Source organism: Lampetra planeri, chromosome 16 (assembly GCF_965212315.1).
Source record: "Lampetra planeri chromosome 16, kcLamPlan1.2.h2, whole genome shotgun sequence".
Classification (NCBI taxonomy): domain Eukaryota; kingdom Metazoa; phylum Chordata; class Hyperoartia; order Petromyzontiformes; family Petromyzontidae; genus Lampetra; species Lampetra planeri.
The window spans coordinates 9,721,840-9,746,520 of NC_136122.1; the positions used below are offsets into that span (position 1 = coordinate 9,721,840).

At 46.3% G+C, this 24,681-nt stretch overlaps 1 protein-coding gene across 1 annotated transcript; it reads left to right on the top strand.

Moving 5' to 3' along the window:
* The first annotated feature begins 2,161 nt into the window (after positions 1-2,161).
* Positions 2,162-24,631, top strand: LOC144723012 (uncharacterized). Its single transcript, XM_078601512.1, has 15 exons — positions 2,162-2,373; positions 3,332-3,364; positions 4,639-4,692; positions 10,138-10,232; positions 11,895-11,990; positions 12,887-13,009; positions 14,546-14,668; positions 15,796-15,918; positions 17,028-17,150; positions 18,663-18,785; positions 19,557-19,704; positions 20,298-20,476; positions 21,525-21,675; positions 22,128-22,325; positions 23,441-24,631. The coding sequence occupies exons 1-15, from the start codon at positions 2,321-2,323 to the stop codon at positions 23,463-23,465; spliced, it is 1,647 nt and encodes a 548-aa protein (XP_078457638.1). The 5' UTR covers positions 2,162-2,320; the 3' UTR covers positions 23,466-24,631.
* The last annotated feature ends 50 nt before the right edge of the window (positions 24,632-24,681 follow it).

Genomic DNA, 24,681 nt, shown 5'->3' on the forward strand with positions numbered 1-24,681 from the left:
GAAGAATCGCCCCTGATTGCTTAGAATAATTGCGTTCTATAGCAGCCCGAGTTTGTCACCAGTCTGGCCCCTACTACACAGTGTTGACACTATCTCCACCTCCACGCCCTTCTTCATTGTGCAGCAGCACTTCACGTCGGATCGAGAGTCACAATGGGAGAAACTGGGGTGGAGCGGTGACTCGTTGGCTAACGCACTGCGGCCCTTGCTATTAATTCCGGCCACATCGGTTTGATATCGAACCACGGATAAGACCACTGGCGGTACAAGTCAGGTCAAAACCGATCTTGGGCCCTCTTCCTAGACCAACTGACCGGCGTGGTTCTGCTCTTGATGGCAAAATGTTCAGGAGCCGTCAGAGGGCTTCATGGGGGAGTTTTTGCTATTCCTCTGTTGAAGGAGCGCAGGCCACAGTGGTTTACGATATGGTCCAAAGTTTGGGTTGCATGGCCACAATCGCACTTATGCGGCTTGTCTTTTAATTTTCTATTTATGAAGGAGACGTGTGTGTGTGTGTATCGGGCCAGTCGACGTTCATTCTGGGCGTCCACGTTGTTCCACTCCGTTGTTCCGCTGTGTTCAGATCTGGGCGAGTTTCCAGGATGGTGATGGCAGCGCGGTCCCACAAGTTGGATGGGTGCTCGAGTTTGGTGGCGAGGTGAAGTTTGGTCAAATGACGCCACACAGCCCGCGGGGCGCGAAGCCCTCCGCCAGCAGTGGCTTGACAAAAAAAAAGAAACGGCGAATGTCCAACGCTCGACGCAACGACGCGTGTTGACTTTTCACGTTCTGGACAGAGTCGTGTCTCCGATGTGTTACGCACCGTGCTGACACACACGGCCATAGTTTGTTCCGAACAATGCGACGCCATGGGCCGCCTCTTGCAAAACCCGTTCCGTGCTCACTTGCGCATGAGCCGACAGCAGCAACTACGCTTGATTACCGCCATTTATAGTGGAGCGGTGGCGCAGTGGTTAGCGCGCTTCACTCTGACCCCGGCCACCCGAGTTTGATAACCGGTCATGGCCGACATCAGTGGGCACGTGATTAGATATGAACTGGTTCCTGCCATGCTCTGAACTCCCTTCCACCCACAAACAGGTTGTACACAGGACGGCGGGGATTACACTGTGGGCATCATAATGCATTGCTGTCCTGTACTTCTATGTTCCCGTCTATATCACCCCCACCCCTCGCCCCCTTTAACCCGCATTGACAAGCATAGGGAAGTATGGTAAAAAAAAACCCCATGACCGAGATGGCGTGGGAAGGCGTCATAGGTGGATTTAGATTGGCTGAAAAATAAGAAGTACTATCGAGTATTTGTATCAGCAATGCGTTTAACAGACGAGCGTTTCATGTAAAGGTGCAGCCCTGCAATTCCTTTCTCGCTGCACTGCTGGTGGAACTCCTGGTGGCCTCTTATAATCTGTGGAAAAGGGCCATTGAGTAATTGACGAATTTGTTGAGTTTTTAAAGAAAATGATTTGTGCTTGTGCACCGCTGCATCGCAGTATCGCCAAATAATTTGGTGGTCGGTTTTCACCAGAGGGAGCTGCAGTCCGCCCCAATCGAGCGTACTTTGGCCTACTCTTCTAAACTGGCCCGACGTCTCGGAAGCGGTGGCAGTGCCCACACTTTACCCCACCACACGCGACCTGACAACAGGCTGACTGCGGCGTTCCCATTTCTACTGCTGGCTCGAAAGAGGCGAGAGGGACGGGGAGGGGTTAAGAAACGTTTCCTGTTGTTAACTTGAGATCTAATGGAAATGTCACCTTCTGCACTGCAAGTCCACGGTGTTACTAACCACTGCGTCGCTGCATTACCGCCGTGGTGTAATTAATTGTCTATCGGCGTGAAATGTCCGGTGGCGTTAACGGCAGCCGATGGTGACGTCCCTTCTAATCGTAGGCAAGGTTTATTATTTTATTTTTTTACTCCGGACCACGAGGAGGAAGGATGACAAGCGTGCGAGCTTTAGGACATTAAACGCCAGCGAGTTCTTTTTTTTTCTTTCTTTTAAAGGTAAAGTTGGGGCATTATTCAGCTGTGAAATCCGTCAGCATAGGTGGGGCCGTACGCACCCAGCCGTTGCGGGTGATTGTGCGCATTTGAAGGTCGTGGTTGGTTCTCGAGTAGCTAAGCTATATGTGTGTTACCCCCCTCCCCACCAACAACCCCCCACCCCACTTTTTTTTCAAACGCTTATTGCTCTCTGGTCTTGAAGAAATCTGACAATTTTTCTTGGTAGGGCAGAGCACGCGGAGAACTCCGATTTGAACATTTGCGGAGAGAAGACTCGACAGGAATCAGCCACATGGCGTGGTCAAGGAGTCTGCGTCTGTTCGCCTCCGTGTGTTTGTGTCTCGGGTGAGTTCGCTTTTGAGTGTTTTACGCTATGGGCGGTTTTATTTTTCGTTGGTTTGTAATCATGCACTCGGCTGCCGTTGTTTAATCGTGTGGTTTACATAAATAAATAAACTTACCTAATTCTAGATTTGAAGCTTTCGTGACTGCAAGGATTCATACTCTTAGTTCTTTCGGTAAAGTCACGTAGGTAAAAATGAAATTAAAATTAATAAAAATAAAACAATAAAAATCACGACGTTTCGGAGGCAACACAAGCTTCCGTCTTCAGGTGAACGTCGTGATTTTTATTGTTTTATTTTTATAAAATTTAATTTCATTTTTACCTACGTGACTTTACCGAAAGAACTAAGAGTATAAATAAACTTACCATTACATTTGTAAAAAAAAGTTTTTTTAGATATATAATAGGCGACGTTTCAAAAAATATTTTTCTAAATGTTGTGGATTCACTCTTCAACGCACCGGTGGGCTAAAGTAGTGAACTATTTGTCTTTTGTCAACGTGACACTTTTTTCTGATTGGCCGTGTCGGGTGGTGGAGGATTACGACGCATTTATAAATAACGCGATCGAACCCAAAAACGTTTATTATGAATAATATTGGTCGTGAAAGCCTACGTGTTAAACTGCCCTTCTTCAGTTCTGCGCTATGAGGAAGGGCCATTTGCCCGAAACGTCGCCTATTATACACTGCTTTTCTTTTAAGGCCACAGTGTTGTCGACGCATGTGAGTTTTATTTTCATTATTTTGTGAACAGTGCTTTGTGCACCACCGCTAACGCAGCATCGCCAAACGGGATCCTTCAATTAAATCCGTTCGGCTTCTAGCACTCGATGGAATATTGCCTCGCGTGACCGTGGGGGATTTCGATGCCTCGTGGAAGCCTTCATCCAGCAATGGGTAGATCATTGCTGTTGGTGATGGCGCTAATTCATTGATTACGTGCATTCTTTTGCAGTGTTGTGGTGGAATGCCACCTGCGTCCCGATGGGTAAGAGGCCATCGGAATCAGCGTCATCACCATCATCATCATCATCATCACCACCATCGTAATCATCAGCGTGATCACCATCATCACCACCACCATCATCACCATCGTAATCGTCAGCGTTATCACCATCACCACCATCATTATCACCATCGTAATCATCAGCGTGATCACCATTATCACCGTCATCGTCGTCGTCATTGTCATCGCCATTACCAGCATCACCAGTGTCACCATGACCATCATCACCATATCCTGCATTGTGCTCACTCTATATTGAATAGCTCAGTCGCTGTACACACAAAGTTGAATGCAATCGGTGCCCACGTAGTAACGTGAAATGTATATTGTGGGTATACATGGCGCATTACACACTGTTTATCATGTACTGTTGTTGTATTGTAGACTGTTAGTTTATTATAGACTGTGTTAGGTGGCCAGACAGATTCAAGAATGCGATGTTAAATAGTCGAGAGCTAACTTCACTAAAATAACGAGTTGAGCAGTGATGCAGTGGTTGACTTGCCGGTAAAGTCAAACTTCAGTATCGAGTGATCTCTGAACCGGTCCTGGACACCCCCCCCTCCCCCGCCTTCTCCAAATCATACTGACCAGCGTGGTGAAGTATGGTCAAACGACCGCTATAACCGACAACGTGGGGAAACCATCCATCAACAAATTTCTGTAAATCAATATCATTACACTGGGATTCATTAAATCTGTAAGATGTAACGTGCGCATCTATCTAAGTGATGACTGTATCGAAGAACACGGTAGCGCATAAGTTGAATGTGCCCGTGCCCTCATCGCGAGTGGACTGCAGCGGCTTAGCGCAATGAACTCTGACTCCCCGAGTTCGATTCCCGCTCGCGAATAATCAACCGTGGCGAATATTTGGCCTCCTGCTGGTATGTGTAAAACACAGAGGGTGTCACGCGTGGTCGCTCGCTGCACCACCTCCTTGATGGAGGCGCTTCCTGACAGCATTTGCCCCACGACAGCCTGCGTAGGCTCTCGTGGGGATCTCTGTCTTTGCGTCTTGCTGTAGTGCTAGCGTCTTGCTGTGTGTTATGCCTTTTCTTGGATTTTCTTGGATTTTCTGTTTGCACATAGTCGCTTTAAGATGTTTTCTTGTTCATGTTTTTGTTTGTTTGTTTGTTGCGGTTGCACCCGATTCAAGAGCCGAATGGCTCACAGGGCTATACCTAATAAATGAACTTTGAACTTTGATGAAGCTGCTTCGGGGTGCTGTGCGTGTGCTGTGGGTGTGCAAACAGGAGAGGAGTCTGCTCTCGGAACACCACGACTATCATGTCTTACTTGTCGACCGGGTAGGAGTAACACCGCGGTCACCTCTGCACACATTCTGCACTTGTAGTACCAAGTGTATATATATACAGTATACAGTTGAAATGCATATCTCATCGTCATCATCACGATCCATGGGCAGATAGCCCGGCGGTGTCCACTGGACATTTCGTCATTTGTTTCCACTTTCCTCTCTGTCTTGTGCCGATATGCTCAAGTAGCGGCCACATTATTCTGGCCTCAATCTCTTTAAGGCCGTAGCCATGGAATCAACATTGGGGGGGGGGGGCAAATCTTCCAGGGGCTCTGGGATCCCCCTACCAGAAAAAATAAATCTAAATTTGAAAACAAATTTCCTGCGTAAAATATTTAAAAAATGCACTAACACATAGGATTGACTTTGTATTTATTTTTAACAATGTCTAATAGTGTATTGTATTACAATGCTCTGTTTTTTTTCTATTTTACCTTTTCTTGTTTCATTGTATGTAATGGCAGAAATGAGGGATTAATAAAGTACAACCATAACCACAATCATATGAACAGAAATCTATGCATTGTTATATGAAGACAAGTCCAGATATTGTGGCCAAGGCTTAGAAATCTTCTTGGTTCTTTCGGTAAAGTCACGTAGAAGGGAAGTAATAAAATAATAAAAATAAAACATAATAAAACAATTCTCACGACGTTTCGGCCACAACGCAAGCAGCCGTCCTCAGGCGAAGAATGAGAACATTATCAAGCTAGGAGCTTATATAGGTGTAGCGAGGAGGAGCGCCTTAACAAAAGAATGTGCATATGAAGAGGAATTTAGCATACCAATGGGCAATGCATAGGAGGTGGGCGGAGGGGTTTCAAAGTCCCATTATGCCCATGCATTATGCAGGATCAACAGCACCACGGGGGGGCGCAAGGAACAGCGTTAATAAAGGAGAGGAATGTTAATGATATGTAGCTGCATTTGCCAAACAACCACGTAGAAAACCAAAGTGAAAACTACATAAAAAACTAAAATATAAACTGATACTTACTATACTCTACAATAAGCTGAGTTACTAACAACAAATAATAAATTACAATTCTACGTCGTAAGAAGTATATAATATACTTCCATCTAAACTTTATTCTCTTAGCATATACAGTACTATATACTGCCATAGATAAACCCAACATTAAATTATATACTGTATTGCTGTAAACCACCCTATACTTTATACATTTTAATATACCACTATGTATTATTCAACTCACCCTAATGTGTATCGAAATGGTTTATTACGTCCTTCCAATGATTGCTAAGCCTGAATCCATCTTCTCGGTTAAAATTGTCTCTGTGTTTGTATATGTGGATCGCCTCATGAACGAATCTCTCATGATAGCCAGATGGCTTGCAGAGAACCTCCGTCTTGGAGAAGTCAATGTCATGTGAGCCCACTGAGTTGTAACAGTGGTCTGCCACGGCTGAGGTGTTTGTCCTACCGTGTTTTAGATCAGCTTTATGTTCACGAATGCGGTCTGAGACGTGTCGTTTGGTTTCCCCAATGTAACTGCTACCACAGAGGCAACTTAGTTTGTAGACGCCAGGGTACTGTATGTCTGGAATCACATCTTTTACAGACGGTACCAGATCACGGATTTTATGTACTGTGTTGAATCGGACCTGGATCTTGTGTTTAATCAGGATTTTGGAGATCTTTTTTGTGACCCCAGCAATGTAGGGTAAGGTGATGGTCTTGAAAGGCTCCTCAACAGGATCTTTCTTGATGGTTGGAGTGATGGCTTTGCGGATTGTGTAGTCGGAGTAACCATTAGCTTTAAGAGCTTGGAGTACGTGTTTGAGTTCACTGGAAATGTGTTCATGGTCGGAGATGCATTGGGCTCTATGATATAGAGTCTTGATGAGGGAATTCTTCTGGGATGGATGGTGGTGGGAATCCGGTTTTAGATAAGCATCCGTGTGGGTGGCTTTCCTGTAGACAGAGTGGCTCATTGAGTGCATTTGAGTGCAACAATGTCCACATCGGATTGGGAACACGTGGAGAAAAAATGACTGCCTCTTCAGCTGCCGCTATGTCGACTAAATGTAAGGACAACTTGATTTCCAAATTCAACCGCCTCTCAAACAAGAAACCGGACCCACACATTGAAAAGCTAGATGTTAACAAAGTCGTAATTAATCGCAGTAACAGTCCTATTTCTGAAGGTTTGAAATCCGTTTTAGCTAAAGGACTAAACTTTGCAGTCACACCTAGACACATACCAGTTAATGATATAATTGCTCGAGTAGATGTAGCTCTCAAGGGCTTGAGTCACATAGCTGCAGACGTAGCAAGATCTGAAATCTCTGTAACCCTCAAAAACGCTAAGATGCCAGCTAGCAACATCAGCAAAGATGAGCGTTTTGAATTAGCTCAATTAAAAAAGAGGGATGACATTGTCATCCTCTCAGCCGACAAAGGCAATGCCACTGTCATCATGGACAAAATAGAATACAACAACAAAATTCAAGAACTACTCAACGATGGCAGCTATACAAAAATAAAAAGAGACCCCACCAACAGCCTCGTCTCCAAAACCAACAACATCATTTCTGCTTCAACCGCATTAATTGATCAGACCAAACAGTTCTCGTTGAAACCTTCTGCAGCCAGGCCACCAAGATTGTACGGCTTGCCAAAGATACATAAAGAAGATACACCTCTTCGTCCCATTGTCTCTACTATCAACTCCCCCACTTACAAACTGGCTCGTTTTTTGTCCGAAATCCTACGGCCTTTCACTGGAAAAACCACCTCTGCAGTACTAAACTCTTCTGACCTGGTATCGACAATCAAGGGGATTGCCCTGTCCCCAGACGACCTGCTTGTCAGTTTTGATGTGGTTTCCTTGTTCACCAAGGTGCCTGTGCCTGACACCATCGCAATCATTGAAGACTTGGTTCATCAAGGACTAAATGCTGGGGTACCCCCCCTGGTGAGACACTGCTTAACCAATACATACTTCACCTGGAATGGAACCTTCTACAAGCAAATTGAGGGCACCCCAATGGGCTCCCCCCTATCTCCGGTTGTAGCCAACATCTTCATGGAGAAATTTGAGACGGACGCCATCCAGACTGCCACTCTACGCCCGACCTTATGGAAGAGATACGTAGACGACACTTTTGTCATCTGGCCACATGGCCGGCCTGCTCTAGACCAATTTCTCGACCACATCAATTCCATACACCCAGCCATCAGATTCACCATGGAAGTCGAAAATGATGGCAAGCTACCCTTTTTGGATGTCCTAATCAAAAGGAGACCTGATGGTTCAATGAGCCACTCTGTCTACAGGAAAGCCACCCACACGGATGCTTATCTAAAACCGGATTCCCACCACCATCCATCCCAGAAGAATTCCCTCATCAAGACTCTATATCATAGAGCCCAATGCATCTCCGACCATGAACACATTTCCAGTGAACTCAAACACGTACTCCAAGCTCTTAAAGCTAATGGTTACTCCGACTACACAATCCGCAAAGCCATCACTCCAACCATCAAGAAAGATCCTGTTGAGGAGCCTTTCAAGACCATCACCTTACCCTACATTGCTGGGGTCACAAAAAAGATCTCCAAAATCCTGATTAAACACAAGATCCAGGTCCGATTCAACACAGTACATAAAATCCGTGATCTGGTACCGTCTGTAAAAGATGTGATTCCAGACATACAGTACCCTGGCGTCTACAAACTAAGTTGCCTCTGTGGTAGCAGTTACATTGGGGAAACCAAACGACACGTCTCAGACCGCATTCGTGAACATAAAGCTGATCTAAAACACGGTAGGACAAACACCTCAGCCGTGGCAGACCACTGTTACAACTCAGTGGGCTCACATGACATTGACTTCTCCAAGACGGAGGTTCTCTGCAAGCCATTTCTGGCTATCATGAGAGATTCGTTCATGAGGCGATCCACATATACAAACACAGAGACAATTTTAACCGAGAAGATGGATTCAGGCTTAGCAATCATTGGAAGGACGTAATAAACCATTTCGATACACATTAGGGTGAGTTGAATAATACATAGTGGTATATTAAAATGTATAAAGTATAGGGTGGTTTACAGCAATACAGTATATAATTTAATGTTGGGTTTATCTATGGCAGTATATAGTACTGTATATGCTAAGAGAATAAAGTTTAGATGGAAGTATATTATATACTTCTTACGACGTAGAATTGTAATTTATTATTTGTTGTTAGTAACTCAGCTTATTGTAGAGTATAGTAAGTATCAGTTTATATTTTAGTTTTTTATGTAGTTTTCACTTTGGTTTTCTACGTGGTTGTTTGGCAAATGCAGCTACATATCATTAACATTCCTCTCCTTTATTAACGCTGTTCCTTGCGCCCCCCCGTGGTGCTGTTGATCCTGCATAATGCATGGGCATAATGGGACTTTGAAACCCCTCCGCCCACCTCCTATGCATTGCCCATTGGTATGCTAAATTCCTCTTCATATGCACATTCTTTTGTTAAGGCGCTCCTCCTCGCTACACCTATATAAGCTCCTAGCTTGATAATGTTCTCATTCTTCGCCTGAGGACGGCTGCTTGCGTTGTGGCCGAAACGTCGTGAGAATTGTTTTATTATGTTTTATTTTTATTATTTTATTACTTCCCTTCTACGTGACTTTACCGAAAGAACCAAGAAGATGAATCCCTGCAGTCACGAAAGCTTTAAATCGAAATTTAAGGCTTAGAAAATTGTTGTTATTATTTACATAGCATCGCAATTTTTATTTTAAAAAATATTTTAGAGCAATATTTTGGGGGGGGACATTTTGAGCAGATTTGATTATTGAATGCAATCGGTGCACACGTATTAACCATATTGGGATGTGTCCCCCCTAATATATATTATAATTACGGCCTTGAATCTCTTATTATGCCGTCGTCAAGCCAGTTTCTGTGAGGTCTTCCTCTCTTTCCAGTTCTTTATATTTTTCCGAACAACAACACTTTTAATTTTCCTGCTGTTGTCCATCCTAAATAGTGCCAGTTTCCTTCTCATCGCTGCCTGCATCAGGTGTTCTTTTATAGAAATATCATAGGTCTATTAAACATAATCTATGCCTCGTGTTTCCTGGCTGTCTGCTGGCTGGCTTCCTCTGCACCCCAACAATAATTCTGTTGTCAGTGGCTGCGGGCCGGTGCCACCGAAACTATCCGGGTAACTGGCCGCGCGGGATTGTCCGTGTAACTGAAACCGAACCTGCCTTCCTCTCTCTCACACTGACCAGTGTGGGTGCGAAGTATGATCAAATGAACTCCATAACTGAAACGCATTTCAGAGGCCTTCGTCCACAGCAGTGGCTTGATAAAGGACTGTCACTTAATGTTGTTGTTAATTGCCACTCAATGTTTGTAAGTGGCACATCGTAATTTGTGTGGTGTCTTTTTTTTTTCCATCTACGCAGGACCTTGACATCCAGGATCATGTACAGAATCACCCGCATCACTGACTACCAGTGCTGCGTGGGGTGGTTTGAGAGCGGGGACGAGTGCCCGATATGTGAGCACGTTTTATCTTTCAGAATTGTGCCGTATGGTACTGCACGTGCATACTTCCACAATAACTAACTATCAGAGGTGTGGACTCGAGTCATGTGACTTGGACTCGAGTCAGACTCGAGTCATGAATTTGATGACTTGCGACTCGACTTGGACTTGCATAACAATGACTTTGTCCCACCTATGAGATGTGGACTCGAGTCATGTGACTTGGACTCGAGTCAGACTCGAGTCATGAATTTGATGACTTGCGACTCGACTTGGACTTGCATAACAATGACTTTGTCCCACCTCTGCTAACTATACTCTTTGTTTTTTTCGGTAAAGTCACGTAGGTGAAAACAAAGTCAAATAAAACAACTAAATTTATTTTATTTTATTTATACTTCTTTTTATTTTATTTTGTTTTCACCTACGTGACTTTACCGAAAAAAACAAAGAGTATGGATCCTTGCAGTCACGAAAACTTCAAATCTAGAAATGACTAACTACTTGACTACTTTTTAGTAAACCAGCTAAGGCCCACTGAGCTACGTAGCTATTTTTCACAAGCGGCCGGGCCACAAGTGATAGCCCGACAAAGTGGAAATGTATAGCAGCCCAAAACACTGGACGCATTTGTCGATTCTAAATGTCGAGGGGGAAACCGGAGGACCTGGAGAAAATGGCACGCGACCACGGGGAGAGAGACGCGCAAACTCCAAATATACAGCTGGCGTCAGGGTAGGGATCGAACCCGCATGCTCTTGTATACCGGGCGAGGTAGTTAACATCTCGCCAATGACCGAGGGAGGAGCGGTAGCACACGAGTTCGTGCACTGCACGGTGAGCCTGATGACCTGCCTACTTACACCCAGTGACGATTATCTGAACCGGTCCTGGGCCTCCCCTAGGACGACTAAGCCTTAAATGAGTCCCTGGTGCAGTGTGTAAACATCACCACTGAGGAAACAAAGGTGGCCGGGCGTGGTGCTAGCCACCCATCCCCTCGTGTACCGTGCCAGCTTCCATAGGTGCTCGCTAACAGCACTTGCCCCTACAGCCTGCGTGAGGCCATACGAGTTACTTTTTTATTCTTTCGGCAAAGTCACGTAGAAAGAAAATAAATTAAATAATAGAATACGACGTTTCGATTGCAACACAAGCAGTCAACTAAATTTGAGAGAGAAACAAACACAGACACGGAGACACACAGACAGACACACAGACAGACACACAAGCAAAAAGAGAACACAGAGACACACAGACACCTCTGTGTGTCTGTGTGTCTCTGTGTTGTCTCTCTCTCTGCTTGTGTGTCTGTCTGTGTGTCTCCGTGTCTGTGTTTTGTCTCTCTCTCAAATTTAGTTCTATCTGATGACGACTGCTTGTGTTGCAATCGAAACGTCGTACTCTATTATTTAATTTATTTTCTTTCTACGTGACTTTACCGAAAGATCTTAATTTTAGAACTTGCAATCGAAACGTCGTATGCTATTATTTAATTTAATTTATTATTTTATCTTTAGACGTGACTTAACCGAAAGAACCAAATAATAATTTACCGAAAGAACCAAAGAGTAATTCCTGCAGTCAGGAAAGCTTCAAATCAAGTTTCATACGAGTGATCTTTGTCCTTTGGTGGTATTTTTGAGCGTTTTCGTTCTGTCCCTGTGACCTGCAGTCGGCTGCATGAACGAGTGTCTAAACGGCGGCTCTTGCATCAGTAACAACACCTGCGCCTGCATGCCGGGCTACACGGGAGGCGCGTGCGAAAACGGTGAGCCCTCTGATGGCATGTGGCTGGCGTGTGTGTAGCTCATGGGTCGGAGAAATCACCTGGTCCTGGCTCAAAATCCAGGCACCCACCTTATGGATAATATTGGTCGCGAAAGTCTACATGTTAAACTGTATATATATGTAAAATATAGATTTAAATCACATCAAATGAAAGTCTACACGTTAAACTGTATATATACGTAAAATATAGATTTAAATCACATCAAATGTTGTCTTGCACTTGCTTTGGCTGAGCCACAGCTCTGAGAACTAAAGACGTCAGTTTGACGAGTCAATCTGGAGCAGGGTGAGTGGAACTTCAATTCGGACCAAAGTCGAGTTTGAAACAAAAAGGCTTAATAGGCTTCATGGAAACCTTTGTAAATAGTTTTGATTATAAACCGCGTTTTGGTTTCATGTTTTCTAGCTGCCATAAATTTGATTGAGTTTGTACAATTTTTTTCCACTGGCACTCTTTTCCAAGTCAATTGATCTTGCTTTCCAGAATTGACATATTTCTTATATATTTAAAATCGTGCAATGCTATTGACCTTCTATACATAACCTTCTTCAAATTTCTAATAAACAATTATTTTTTCAGTTTAGAGGTGTACATTTTTTTTTACATTCTGTGTTAAATGTCTTGATAATAACCCAGGTCTCTCTTGCAAAAAAGCCAAGATTATATCATGCATCTCATTTTGGCTCCCCGATCTGTTAGGTTAAATAAAGGACACTGCCTAACCGGTCCAAATTAAACCTTGAGATGAGCAGCATTTTTTCCCAGGAAGACCTGCGTTGACATCGTGGGCCGTGTCCTCGACCACAATGTCCCACCGCTCGTTTAACCTCACAACACCATCGCCGTGACTCCCTCCTCCTCCCCGTCGTCCCCAGATCTGGATGAGTGCACGAGCGGCCAGCATTGGTGCGAGCAAGGCTGCTCCAACACCATCGGCTCGTTCGTGTGCACCTGTGATCCGGGCTACTACCTGGGCGACGACCGGAGCACTTGCGTTGGTACGCTGCGTGGTGACCTGCCGCCCATAGCGATCGGAGTGCGTGCTTGCGCGTCAGCGGCGGGCGGATAAAACACAGCGAGTTGGCGCAGTAGTAAGGGGGCCACAGGTGGTGCATCTAGCGGTCATCTCAATCGGTCAAGCCATGGCACCTGGGCCTGTCCCGAGGCCTCCTACCAGCGGGCGTTTGACGCTTCAGCCTTAAAGTGCACGTAGACTGGCACAAGTGCCATGGTAACGTCACCGCTACTTAGTGGTGAATGGTGGTTGTTGTTGTTGCTGCACAGCCCTCTTGTCAATCCACTGCTGGATGAGGGCCTCGTGGGAGTTGTTACGGTTAATTGACCATACTTCACCACACTGGTTGGTAAGGCTGGTAGCGTAACTTTTGGGGGCATAGTTAAATAGAATAACGACAATTGCTCTGTGGCTTCCTACATCACTTGATTATACACGGAGGTTACCCATCCAAAAACTATCCAGGCTCAAGCCTGCTTAGCTTCTGAGATCTGATGAGCTGAAGAACATTCCAGCTGATGTGGTTAATGGGCAGTAGAGTACACGTGTTGAAAACTCGCCTGTGTGCGTGGTAGCATGCCACTTTTGCCAGCTGAGAGAGTTGATTGAGAAAAATTGTTTATATAGTCACGGGAAGGTAGTGTTGTTTACTCCCAAAGCTGATGAAATAAAGACTTGATTCGTTTAATAGTGACTCATTTTTGTAACGTGCTCGTTTATTATTATGAGACCATCCTGAATAACCTCGGTCCATACAATCAGCGAGGTGCCGAGGAAGGAAGAGAAAGCAGATGGAAAACTTTACCCCCATTTTGAATCGTTATGATGAACGGTTAAAGTTGATGCATGTAGACCATCTTCGGATGACCAGGAGAGCCTCGCTGAGACTCAACACTCATGTTCCTGCATGGGGAATGTTTGGCCAATACATTTTTTTCAGAAGAGTTGGTTGGCACGTAGGAATAAACGGGAGTGCCCTTAGGCAACCCGCACGTACACTCGAAGCTTCCCGCAGCTGGATTCGATCAGCTGCCTGCACCACCGTGGTCTCCGTTTGCTGCGTCACATTCATTGCCATTGCCACTGCTGCTGCTGCTGCACCTTTCTACGTTTTAGTGTTTTTATTTGAACAACGTTTCGTGTCGATTTTGCATGGGATTTTGTGTCAGCGCCATTCTGGTAATGTCGCCTTCGATTTGCACGGTTGGCTACGTCCGGTGCGAAATAAGTTCAACCCATAATGAAGTGAACTGAATATATTTATTTACTTAATTCCCTACATTGTCCCCATAATGTATAATTGTGTAAAAGGTTTTTTTTATATTTTTGCATAACTTTTTCTTGTCGGGTGGTTCAAGTTTTTGTGATTGTTGTTGTTCGTGACACTGTGTTACGTCTCGAAACTTACAGAATAGACTAAACGTTAATAACGATGATGGTGGTGATGATGTTGACGACGATCGCTTTGGGTGAAGTCCATGGCACGCGGCAAATGCTCGTTTCACGTTTACGTTTTCAGACATTGACGAGTGCGCCGTCTCCAACGGGAACTGCAGCGAGATCTGCCTGAATTTCATCGGCGCGTTCCAGTGCGATTGCAGATCCGGATACGCCCTCGCGGATGACGGCTACAACTGCACAGGCATTGCCCGCGCCGTTTCGTCGCAGAAATCGTCAGCAGCCACACATTTAATTCTAGATTTGAAGCTTTCGTGACTGCAAGGATTCATACTGTTTGGTTTTTTTCGGTAAAGTCACGTAAGTAAAACAATTAATAAAATAAATGAAAAGAACTAAATTAAATCATGACGTTTCGGAGGCAACACAAGCCTCCCTCATCAGGTGTAAAAAGGCACAGCAAAATAACAGTAGCGAGAGTTATTTGTATTTATTTATTAGAAACTTCGTGATTTAATTTGGTTGTTTTCATTTATTTTATTCTATTAATTGTTTTACCTACGTGGCTTTACAGAAAAAACCAAAGAGCCACACATGTGTTTTTTGGCTTTTCTTTTCAAATCAATATTCGAGTGAACGTACAGATGTACAGAGCGCCCCAAGGGCACAAGCAAAGGCAACAAAAATCACGTTCAAATAATGTCGTCAGTGTAGATAGAAAATATAAACAAGAGATGGCGAGGATACAAGTGGGTGGTGTTCGGGTGATAAGGGGAGCAGTTCCAATGTGAACTCTTTAAAGGAGCAAGTTGATCAAATAATATCCTACAACAATAACCCACTTAACATTTATTTAAAATGGGCTTCTGGCTCAATAGCTCCTTGGTGCGATGCATTCCCAATTTTCAGATTAATGCAAAACAAATGTGAAAATTGGGTCCAGACACAAAGATTCGAGATAATTTTGGATTATTGATTGACAACTGAATTTGGCATCATTGCCACGTTTAGCTCACGTGCGCACACAGCAAGGAGCGGCGGTACGGTGGTTCATGCACTTTGGTATAGTCACTACCGCGTGAGCTTTCTTCCCGTTCGTGGCCAACACAAGCGTCAAGTGGCGTCTGAACCGTTTCTGAGTCTCCTTCTAAGTCGACTCGACCTTATAAATGAGTACCTGGTGCAGCGTGTCACGTCCGCGCTGGGCAGACGAAGGTGGCGCCACCCTCCCATGTGCCACCCCGGCTTTGACGACGCTCACCCGCAACACCTGCCCCAAATCTCTTAACAAGGCAACGTGGGCGTTTAGGCGGGGGGGAGATGGATATCTGTGTCTTAGCATCTCGTGTCTGTGTGTGTGTGTGTTTCCAGATATCGACGAATGCCTGGACGGCAACGGTTTCTGTCAAATGATCTGCCGGAACACCGCGGGCTCCTACACGTGCGCCTGCGATCCTGGGTTTTCCCTGCAGACCGACAACAGCACTTGCGCAGGTGCCTGTCTCGTTAACCCGGCGACAACAAGCGACCTCTTCAATTTCGATTTAAAGCTTTCGTGACTGCAGGGATTCATCTTCTTGGTTCTTTCGGTAAAGTCACGTAGAAGGGAAGTAATAAAATAATAAAAATAAAACATAATAAAATTATTCTCACGACGTTTCGGCCACAACGCAAGCAGCCGTCCTCAGGTACGGCGACAACGCAAGCAGCCGTCCTCAGGTGAGGACGGCTGCTTGCGTTGTGGCCGAAACGTCGTGAGAATTATTTTATTATGTTTTATTTTGATTATTTTATTACTTCCCTTCTACGTGACTTTACCAAAAGAACCAAGAAGAAGCGACCTCTTGTTTCGCTGCATGGCATTAGGCGGCCACGCAGCGCAACGGCGGGCTGCCGAACAAAGTAGCGGACCGGGCGGTGGTGCGCAACGTTTGAGCGTTCGGGCCTCTGACACTCCGCGCCCTTTGCGACTCGTTGAGACGGCCGAGCGACTGACGCTCGCGGCAGCCTGGCTAATGTTCGCCGTGTAAGAGAATGCACACGTCTGCTTCATCAAGGTGGGTGTTAAATATGTAACGTGCGTGTTGTGGGCCGTCGTCCAAATTTGTCAGATCAGATTTTATTGTTTTTAAATTGGAGAAAACCGCTTGGCGAAATCGCCCCCCTTGCTGGTATTCTAAAGGCCAGTTTAACCCGTAGGCTTTCGCGACCAATATCATCTATTAGTACAGGGTTTTTGGGTTAGATCGCGTAAATATATAAATGTGTCGTTAAACCCGCCACTGACGAAACGTCGTACTCAGATTGTAAATGTTGTGGCTTGGCTCTCCAACACACCGGCGTGCTGTACTAGTGACGAATTGTCACGTTCTGTTCACGTGACAAACCTGACTAATTGGCTGTGTCGGGTGGTGGCGGGTTTAACGACACATAAATATATTTACGTGATTTAACCCAAAACAACCTTAATTGTGGATTCTGAAGGCCGTCTTGCAGGCCGGTGCTGCGTGCATCTTGCGCCGGACGTCTGCCGCTAAACCGCAGCGGGGCATCGGAATGGTTCAGATGAGATGCGTTAAATGAGCCCACTTTGTGTCGTGCAGATGTGAACGAGTGCAACGCCGCCAATGGAGGTTGTGCGGAGTTTTGTACCAACACATACGGCTCATATCACTGCTCGTGCAAACCAGGCACCGAGCTGGAAGCCAACAACCGTCTCTGCAAAGGTAAAGTAACGTTAAAAGTGATGTTAAAATTTGCTTTCATCCCTTTGTCAAGCGACTGCTAGGGGCAGGCCTGTCCTTGCCATGTCATTTGTGGCTGTTGTTTAGCCATACTTGTCTGCGCTTGAACAGTCCCGGTTTGAAGGCCCGAAGGCAGATTCGTATATTCGCTCACCGCTGACGTGATCCGTGATTCAGAATCGAACTCGGGCCGCTGAGTTCATAGCACGCTGCACCACGGCACTGCCACTCTGCAAAGGTGACTGTCCACTTATCAGAGATTCACGCTCAGGGGAGCTCAGAGACGATTCAGATCGTCCAAGCAATGAATCCTGCTGACGGAATGACATCCATCTTCTTGGTTCTTTCAGTAAAGTCACGTCTTCTCGACAGACCTGTTCTTCACCCGAGGACGGCTGCTTGCGTTGTGGCCGAAACGTCGTGAGAATTATTTGATGATGTTTTATTTTTATTATGTTATTATTTCCATTCTACGTGACTTTACCGAAAGAACCAAGAAGATGAATCCCTGCAGTCACGAAAGCTTCAAATCGGAATGACATCTAATTGAGAGGTAGTAATCGGCATGTAAAACGCAGCCTCGTTAGCTTGCTCCGTGTGTTGTTCAGCAAGACCTCCGATGTTTTTCTTCCAGTGCTGGCAGCTGCTTCAATTTAACCTGCTGGTTCTGACTTTGATGGGTGGGTCAAAAGTAGAACTAACTTTGTTGGGCTTCCCCTTTCCATTCATAGACACGTTGGAGTGAGAACTAGGATAGGTTTATACGAGATTATAGAGATGAAGTGCGATGAGAGAAATGAGGACACAAATGCGATGAGAGAATTGAGTTACAGACGAGACGGGGATGTCGTGAAGAGAGAAAGATGTACACGATAGAGAGATGGAGTGAGACGACAGAAGAGAGCTGCGGACAAAATAGAGAATGGAGAGAATAATTATATTTTTGACATTTATTAGGATCTGAATTTGAGATGATATTTGGTGCAGCCCCATTTCCGCCATGTTTCAGGGCATCTTTGAGCTCCTCGCTTGCCAAAGCTTTTGCTTAGATCGCTTAAATGCCGCGTGCCACCACTGGCGGCACATGGGGCGAAACGTCGGACATCACGCCGAACAACGGCGTGGTACAACCTGCGCCTCTGCGGCCGTCTGGAACGCTCCTCCTTCCGATCTTCGGAAGCCACTGGAGCTATGCACTTTTAAATCATCATCTAGATTGGCAAACGTATTTCTTAAGAACTGCTCTTCGCATTAAATCTGGTGTCCTTCCCCCCGCGCTTCCGATTAGCAGGCTTGTCTGCGTATGGTGCGAAAGAAGTTCAACATACAAAACACAGGTCGACCGTACAGCGCAGTCGCGAAAAACCGTGCGAATTAGCAGTTCATCTCCGAATTATCATCGGGGGGGGGGGGGGGGGGGGGGTTCAGTCGGTACAAGGGATGAGGTGGCCCTTGTGGTTAACCGGTGATGCGATCCTCTCTGCCCGTGCACAGACATTGACGAATGCGCCGTGAACAACGGAGGCTGCGGGCAGAACTGCAGAAACACGGCGGGCAGCTTCGAGTGCGCCTGCAATCCGGGCTACGTGATGATGTTCAACTCGGTCACGTGCTTGCGTAAGTCACTCAGAGAACCACCGCGTGCCCCCCCCCCCCCACTAGCCCCGCCACCCCCTCTCCGCCCCCACGCGGTCGCACACTCTCGTCGGATGATGTAGCGATGCCCCTGCACAAGTGAGTCGATGGCTATTTCAGTGGCGGTTTGCCTCGGCAATGAGTCGTGGTCAAGGGTCGCGATTTGATTCGAGAATCGCCGTTCATTTTAGTTTCCCATTTTGAACATGCTTCCGTGCGTTATTTCTCTGTTTTATCCCTCCAGTTTGTGCAGTTATGTTCGCTGCAATTGCAGCATGCAATTTGCGCACAATTCGGCATGTATCGTCACTGTAAGAAGCGATAGCAATCAATTAATTGAGGGCGTTTCAGCCGGAGCTGTTCAGGGCTGAGCTCTGAAAAATATTTCTCTAACACCCCCTTCCCATTGCAAAGCATTCAATGAGAAATTAAGCCTTGTCCAATTACATATGATATGCATGACTACCATTGTCTTTTGGCTAGCCATCAAACAAAGACGGTCACTGCATCACACGCTTTCAGATGTGCTTCTACGGCAGTCTGCAACGCTCTTCTTTCTGATATTAGGAAGCCACTGGAGCTATCCACTTTTAAATCATCTCGATTGAAAACTCACTTCTTTAGAACTGCTTTTTATGCTTAGTTTGTTGTCCATCCCCTGCACCTCCGATTAACATGTCTGGCTACGTACGGTGCGAAAGAAGTTCAACCGACAAACGTACGTATGATGCTCTCCCCCCCCCCCTCCACCAGCCTGCGGCGGTAATTATTCGGCACTGGAGGGAAGTCTCTCATCGCCGGGCTACCCGTACGTGGGCTTCGGCACAAGCGAGCCTTGCGTGTGGAACATCAGCGCACCCGACGGGTACAACCGCGTGAACCTCACCTGCCTCTCCGTGCGGTGAGTTGGGATGCATATATACACGAAGCGCGCTTCTCCCCGCACATTGCAGTCGGGCTCCTACGGAGGAGCTGGAAAGCAGTGCGTGAGATTTTATGATGGAAGTGGACGCATTCGTCAGTAACACTGTGGCCTTAAAAGGAAATATGACGTTTCAGGCCATGAACCTGACATTGCACAATGGTGCTGAGATGTTAAATTCCTCGCCTGATATACACGAGGTAGTAGGTTCGATCCTATCCCTGATGCCTGTATATTTGGAGTTTGCGTATTCTCCCCGTGATCGTGTGGATTTTTCTCCGTGTCCTCCGGTTTCTCCCTCCACATTTAGAATCATGCATTTTGATTATTTGGCTGCTACACATGCCCACGTGATGAGCCACTTCGTTGAGCAATCATTTGTGGCCAGATCTTTTCTGAAAAAGAGCTACGTAGCTCAGTGGGCTGGTCGTATCTGGTAAAATAAAAATGTGTTTAGTTTCAATGCACATGAAGCAGGGCCATTGGACGGTGGTGGGGTGTGTACGACACAGAACGTATGCCACACACACACACACAAATCAATTCCCACTGCGCCCACCCGCTCCCTGCAGGTTCAACGACGTGGGCACGTGCGACCTGGGTTTCGTGAGGGTGACCTCGCTGCCGTCAAGCGCCAGGACTTGGTGCTCCACCCCGGCGTCCCCCTTCTTCGGTGGCAAGAGCATGCTCCTGGAATACTTTAACAACGCCACGGGCCCTGACACGGGCTTCCACTGCCACTACGCAGCCGGTGGGTTTCAGGGATGGGCCTGGGAGACGGGGAGAATTGCCTGCGCGATTTAATTCGCTCCGTTTCAAATCCGTGCCGCCTTCATTCCCTCCCATGACCAAGCCGCCCCGGATTTACCGGATTGCCGTCAGACCCCGAAAGCTAAGTCAGTTTGAACCCGGATAGTGCTTGGATGGGCGACTGCCATGCACACACAGCAGGCGCTGAGGGCGGTAGAGGGAAGTGAAGAAACAAAAAATCCGTTGCTGTTTTGTCCGCGACCTTCACCGACCCACACCGTGAAGCGTGGTCAAACAACCCCTCGCGGCATGGCATGGTGTGTGGATGCCCTCATTCAGCAGCGTACTGACAAGCTGGCTGCACGTGCGGGTGTGCTTATTTCCTCCCGCATTGCATGAATGCTCTTTGCTGATGCGCCCCCCGGTAAGCTGTGACGTTAAGGCACACACGTGGGGGCCAGCCCGCATGTCAGAGGAAGAGACCAATGATAACCCCGGCGGAGAGCGCTCGTTATCCTGCAGAGATAACAGACGCACGCGTAAATGGAGCGCTCTGTCAGGACCAAATGGGGCTCTGGCGAACGCGTGACAGGTACCCCCAACGCTGTTTTCCCGATGGCACCGCGACCCGTTAGGAACTCATCTTCTTGGTTCTTTCGGTAAAGTCACATAGAAGGGAAGTAATAAAATAATAAAATAAAACATAATAAAATAATTCTCACGACGTTTCGGCCACAACGCAAGCAGCCATCCTCAGGTGAAGAAACAGGTCTGCCATGCGCGGGTCTGTCGAGAAGACAGACGCTGTCTTCTCGACAGACCTGTTTCTTCACCTGAGGACGGCTGCTTGCGTTGTGGCCGAAACGTCGTGAGAATTATTTTACCATTTTTTTTATTTTATTATTTTATTACTTCCCTTCTACGTGACTTTACCGAAAGAACAAAGAAGATGAATCCCTGCAGTCACGAAAGCTTTAAACCGTTAGGAACTGTTGGGCTCATTCCCTGTGCGTGCGTTGAACCGTTGCGAATGTCTGTCCGCCACGCAGCCTACAAAAAGACGCTCATCATGACGCCGGCCCGAGCCAACGTCGTCTCGCCCAACGACGCCGCGGGGTTTTACGTCAACAACGCGAATCACACGTACGTCGTGCAGGCCGCCAGCACCAGCCGCATCTGCCTGGAGTTCCTCAGCTTCAGGTGCCCGCTGATGCACACGCACCCCCACAGTGGTCACGCACACCACACACCCTACTGACTGTCACACTCTCCACATACGCCTACACTCCCTACCGACTCCACTCACTCAACAATGATCGCCTACACCATGCAGTCGACTGACTCCCACACACACTTCATACCCCAATACACTCTACATACTCCGACACACCTTACGGACTCCCACCCTCTCTGAAGGGCTTGCGCATTGAATTCTTCTATCGAGTGCGGTCAGGTAGGAGCTGGGTTTCTTCGCGCCAGGTATGACACCGCTATTCCAAACCTGGGCTGAATGTTTAAAGAGGGAATGGCGCCTACGCTACGTGCCCCACACTCGGTCACCACATCCACCCCACGCACTCCGTTGCGTCGGCTCCACGCGAGCGTCACGTCGACGGCCGGTCTGATCTGCCCACGCGCCCTGCGGCCTACAGCCTGGAGAGCACCTCCGACTGCAGCAAGGACTACGTGGCCGTGTACGACGGTGAGCTGGCCACCGCTCCCCAGATCGGCAAGTTCTGCGGGAGCTCGATCCCGGCCAAAGTCAACTCGAGCGCCAACGGGATGGTCATCTCGTTCATCTCAGACGGAGACACAGTGGACCGTGGCTTCAGTGGCATCTACACCGCAAAGTATGCGCAATTCACTCCGGTGACTTGCTCACTGGTGGCTGATCACCTCCTTGTCACTCTTCTGTCGCTACTAACATGGTTACCGCTCCCATACAATGAATGCCTATTCTTACTACAAATGGGTGTGATGATTGCCAAATCATCAATCCTCCTGTGTGGGAGCTGCAGCGTAACGAGCATGGGGGCAGGGGGGGGGGGTTCCTTGGCCCCTCTGGTGGCCAAAGCTACAAGTTGGGGCCTACTGACAACCACCATTAGATATGTTTTAAGCAACAGTGTTAAAGATTGAAAACTTACGTAATGATGTGATTTAGGTAAGAGGAGCCATGATATATAATAGCCTCGGTGCGGCCGTGCGAGATGAATCAAATATTGGGGCCCTACCTGACCGATTGCTGCACCCCTGAGCTGATTACGTAGCCACTACACTGATAATGTAGTTACTACGCCACTGATAATGTCGTTACTACACCAATCATAATATAGTTACTATGCCACTGATGATGTAGTTACTACACTGATAATGTAGTTACTACACCACTGATAATGTAGTTACTACACTGATAATGTAGTTACTACACCACTGATAATGTAGTTACTACGCCACTGATAATGTAGTTACTACACCACTGATAATGTAGTTACTACGCCACTGATAATGTAGTTACTACACTGATAATGTAGTTACTACGCCACTGATAATGTAGTTACTACACCACTGATAATGTAGTTACTACACCACTGATAATGTCGTTACTACGCCACTGATAATGTCGTTACTACGCCACTGATAATGTAGTTACTACGCCACTGATAATGTAGTTACTACGCCACTGATAATGTAGTTACTACGACACTGACAATGTAGTTACTACGCCTCTGATAATGTAGTTACTACACCACTGATAATGTGGTCACTACACCACTGATAATGTAGTTACTACACCACTGATAATGTAGTTACTACACCACTGATAATGTAGTCACTACGCCACTGATAATGTAGTTACTACGACACTGATAATGTATATCTTATTCCAAGGTTAATTGAATTATTATCAATGTCAGCATTATATCTAAATGTAATGCACATATGAACGTGTTCTCTTCTGCAGGTCTGCATTGAATTTTGTCTGCTGAGAAGATCTGTTCCACCAATGTTCCGGGCATCTTATCCTACATTTTTTCTGATAATCTCTTCTGCTTCCTATTTAAAAAGCATGCTGCTTGTGTCGTGTTATTTCACTGCTTACTCTTTGGTTCTTTCGGTAAAGTCACGTAGGTAGAAAAATTAATAGATCAAGATGATTTTCTGTGGTTGTCCCACCTGATGACGATTGCTTGTGTTGCGATCGAAACGTCGTGATCTATTATTTTTCTACCTACGTGACTTTACCGAAAGAACCAAAGAGTATGTATTCCTGCAGTCACGAAAGCTTCAAATCAAGATTATTTCACTGCTTGCCTAACAGAACTGTTCATAAAAACCCACTATGCATTTAGGAAACGAAAAAAAATAAACAGACCTCCGTTTGTCTCTCCACATCAGATTAAGATAATAATTTATTTAATCAGCATCAACACGTGGGCATATGGGCCAATTTTATCCGGCATCATTTGTATAAACCATGATTCTCTCAACTGATGGTCCACGTGTGGCCAACCAAGATATTTGGCCCAACAAGACCGAGCGGATAAGTGAGCTGTCGACAAGTGGCAGGGATTGCTGGTCACGTGTACAGATTGTATGACATCACAACCCCGCGTGACGTCGTAACGTACGGACACGTGACCAGCCAGTGTGGCGCACGTGTGACAACGGGATTGGAACCTCCTTCGGCAGTCCAGCGGTGCTACACCAGCACAGGCGGATTGTATTACGTGGCCCACCGGCAAAAAATATATATATACTTAAATATCCTCGGTATAAACGAATTGTAGGGACTGGTTTTAATCTTCTGGGTCTCATCGGCAGATTTTGGTTTGTCAAAACGAATGCTGTAAGGCATGGGTTCCCGGATGTTGTTGGCAAGAGCATTGCCATCTACACAATCGGGTCCTGTTCAACGCAATAAAAGCAACTGGATAACAATTGATTGTGTTGTTGTAGAACAATATGGGTTATAAAATACACAAGACCTACATTTGTGTCGCCACAACAGTGTGCTACAACAGCATAAAAGAGTGTCGTGTGGATTGTTTTATAAATAAACGTGTCCGTCTGTTATGTACGTGAATTATAAATGTACAGTATATATAATGTAAAGAGTTGAGAGAGAATTAATAAACATGATGCAAAAAAGGGACCGGCGTATGTGTTTCTTTGTAAAAGGTACAGAATGTGCGGCAAAGCGAA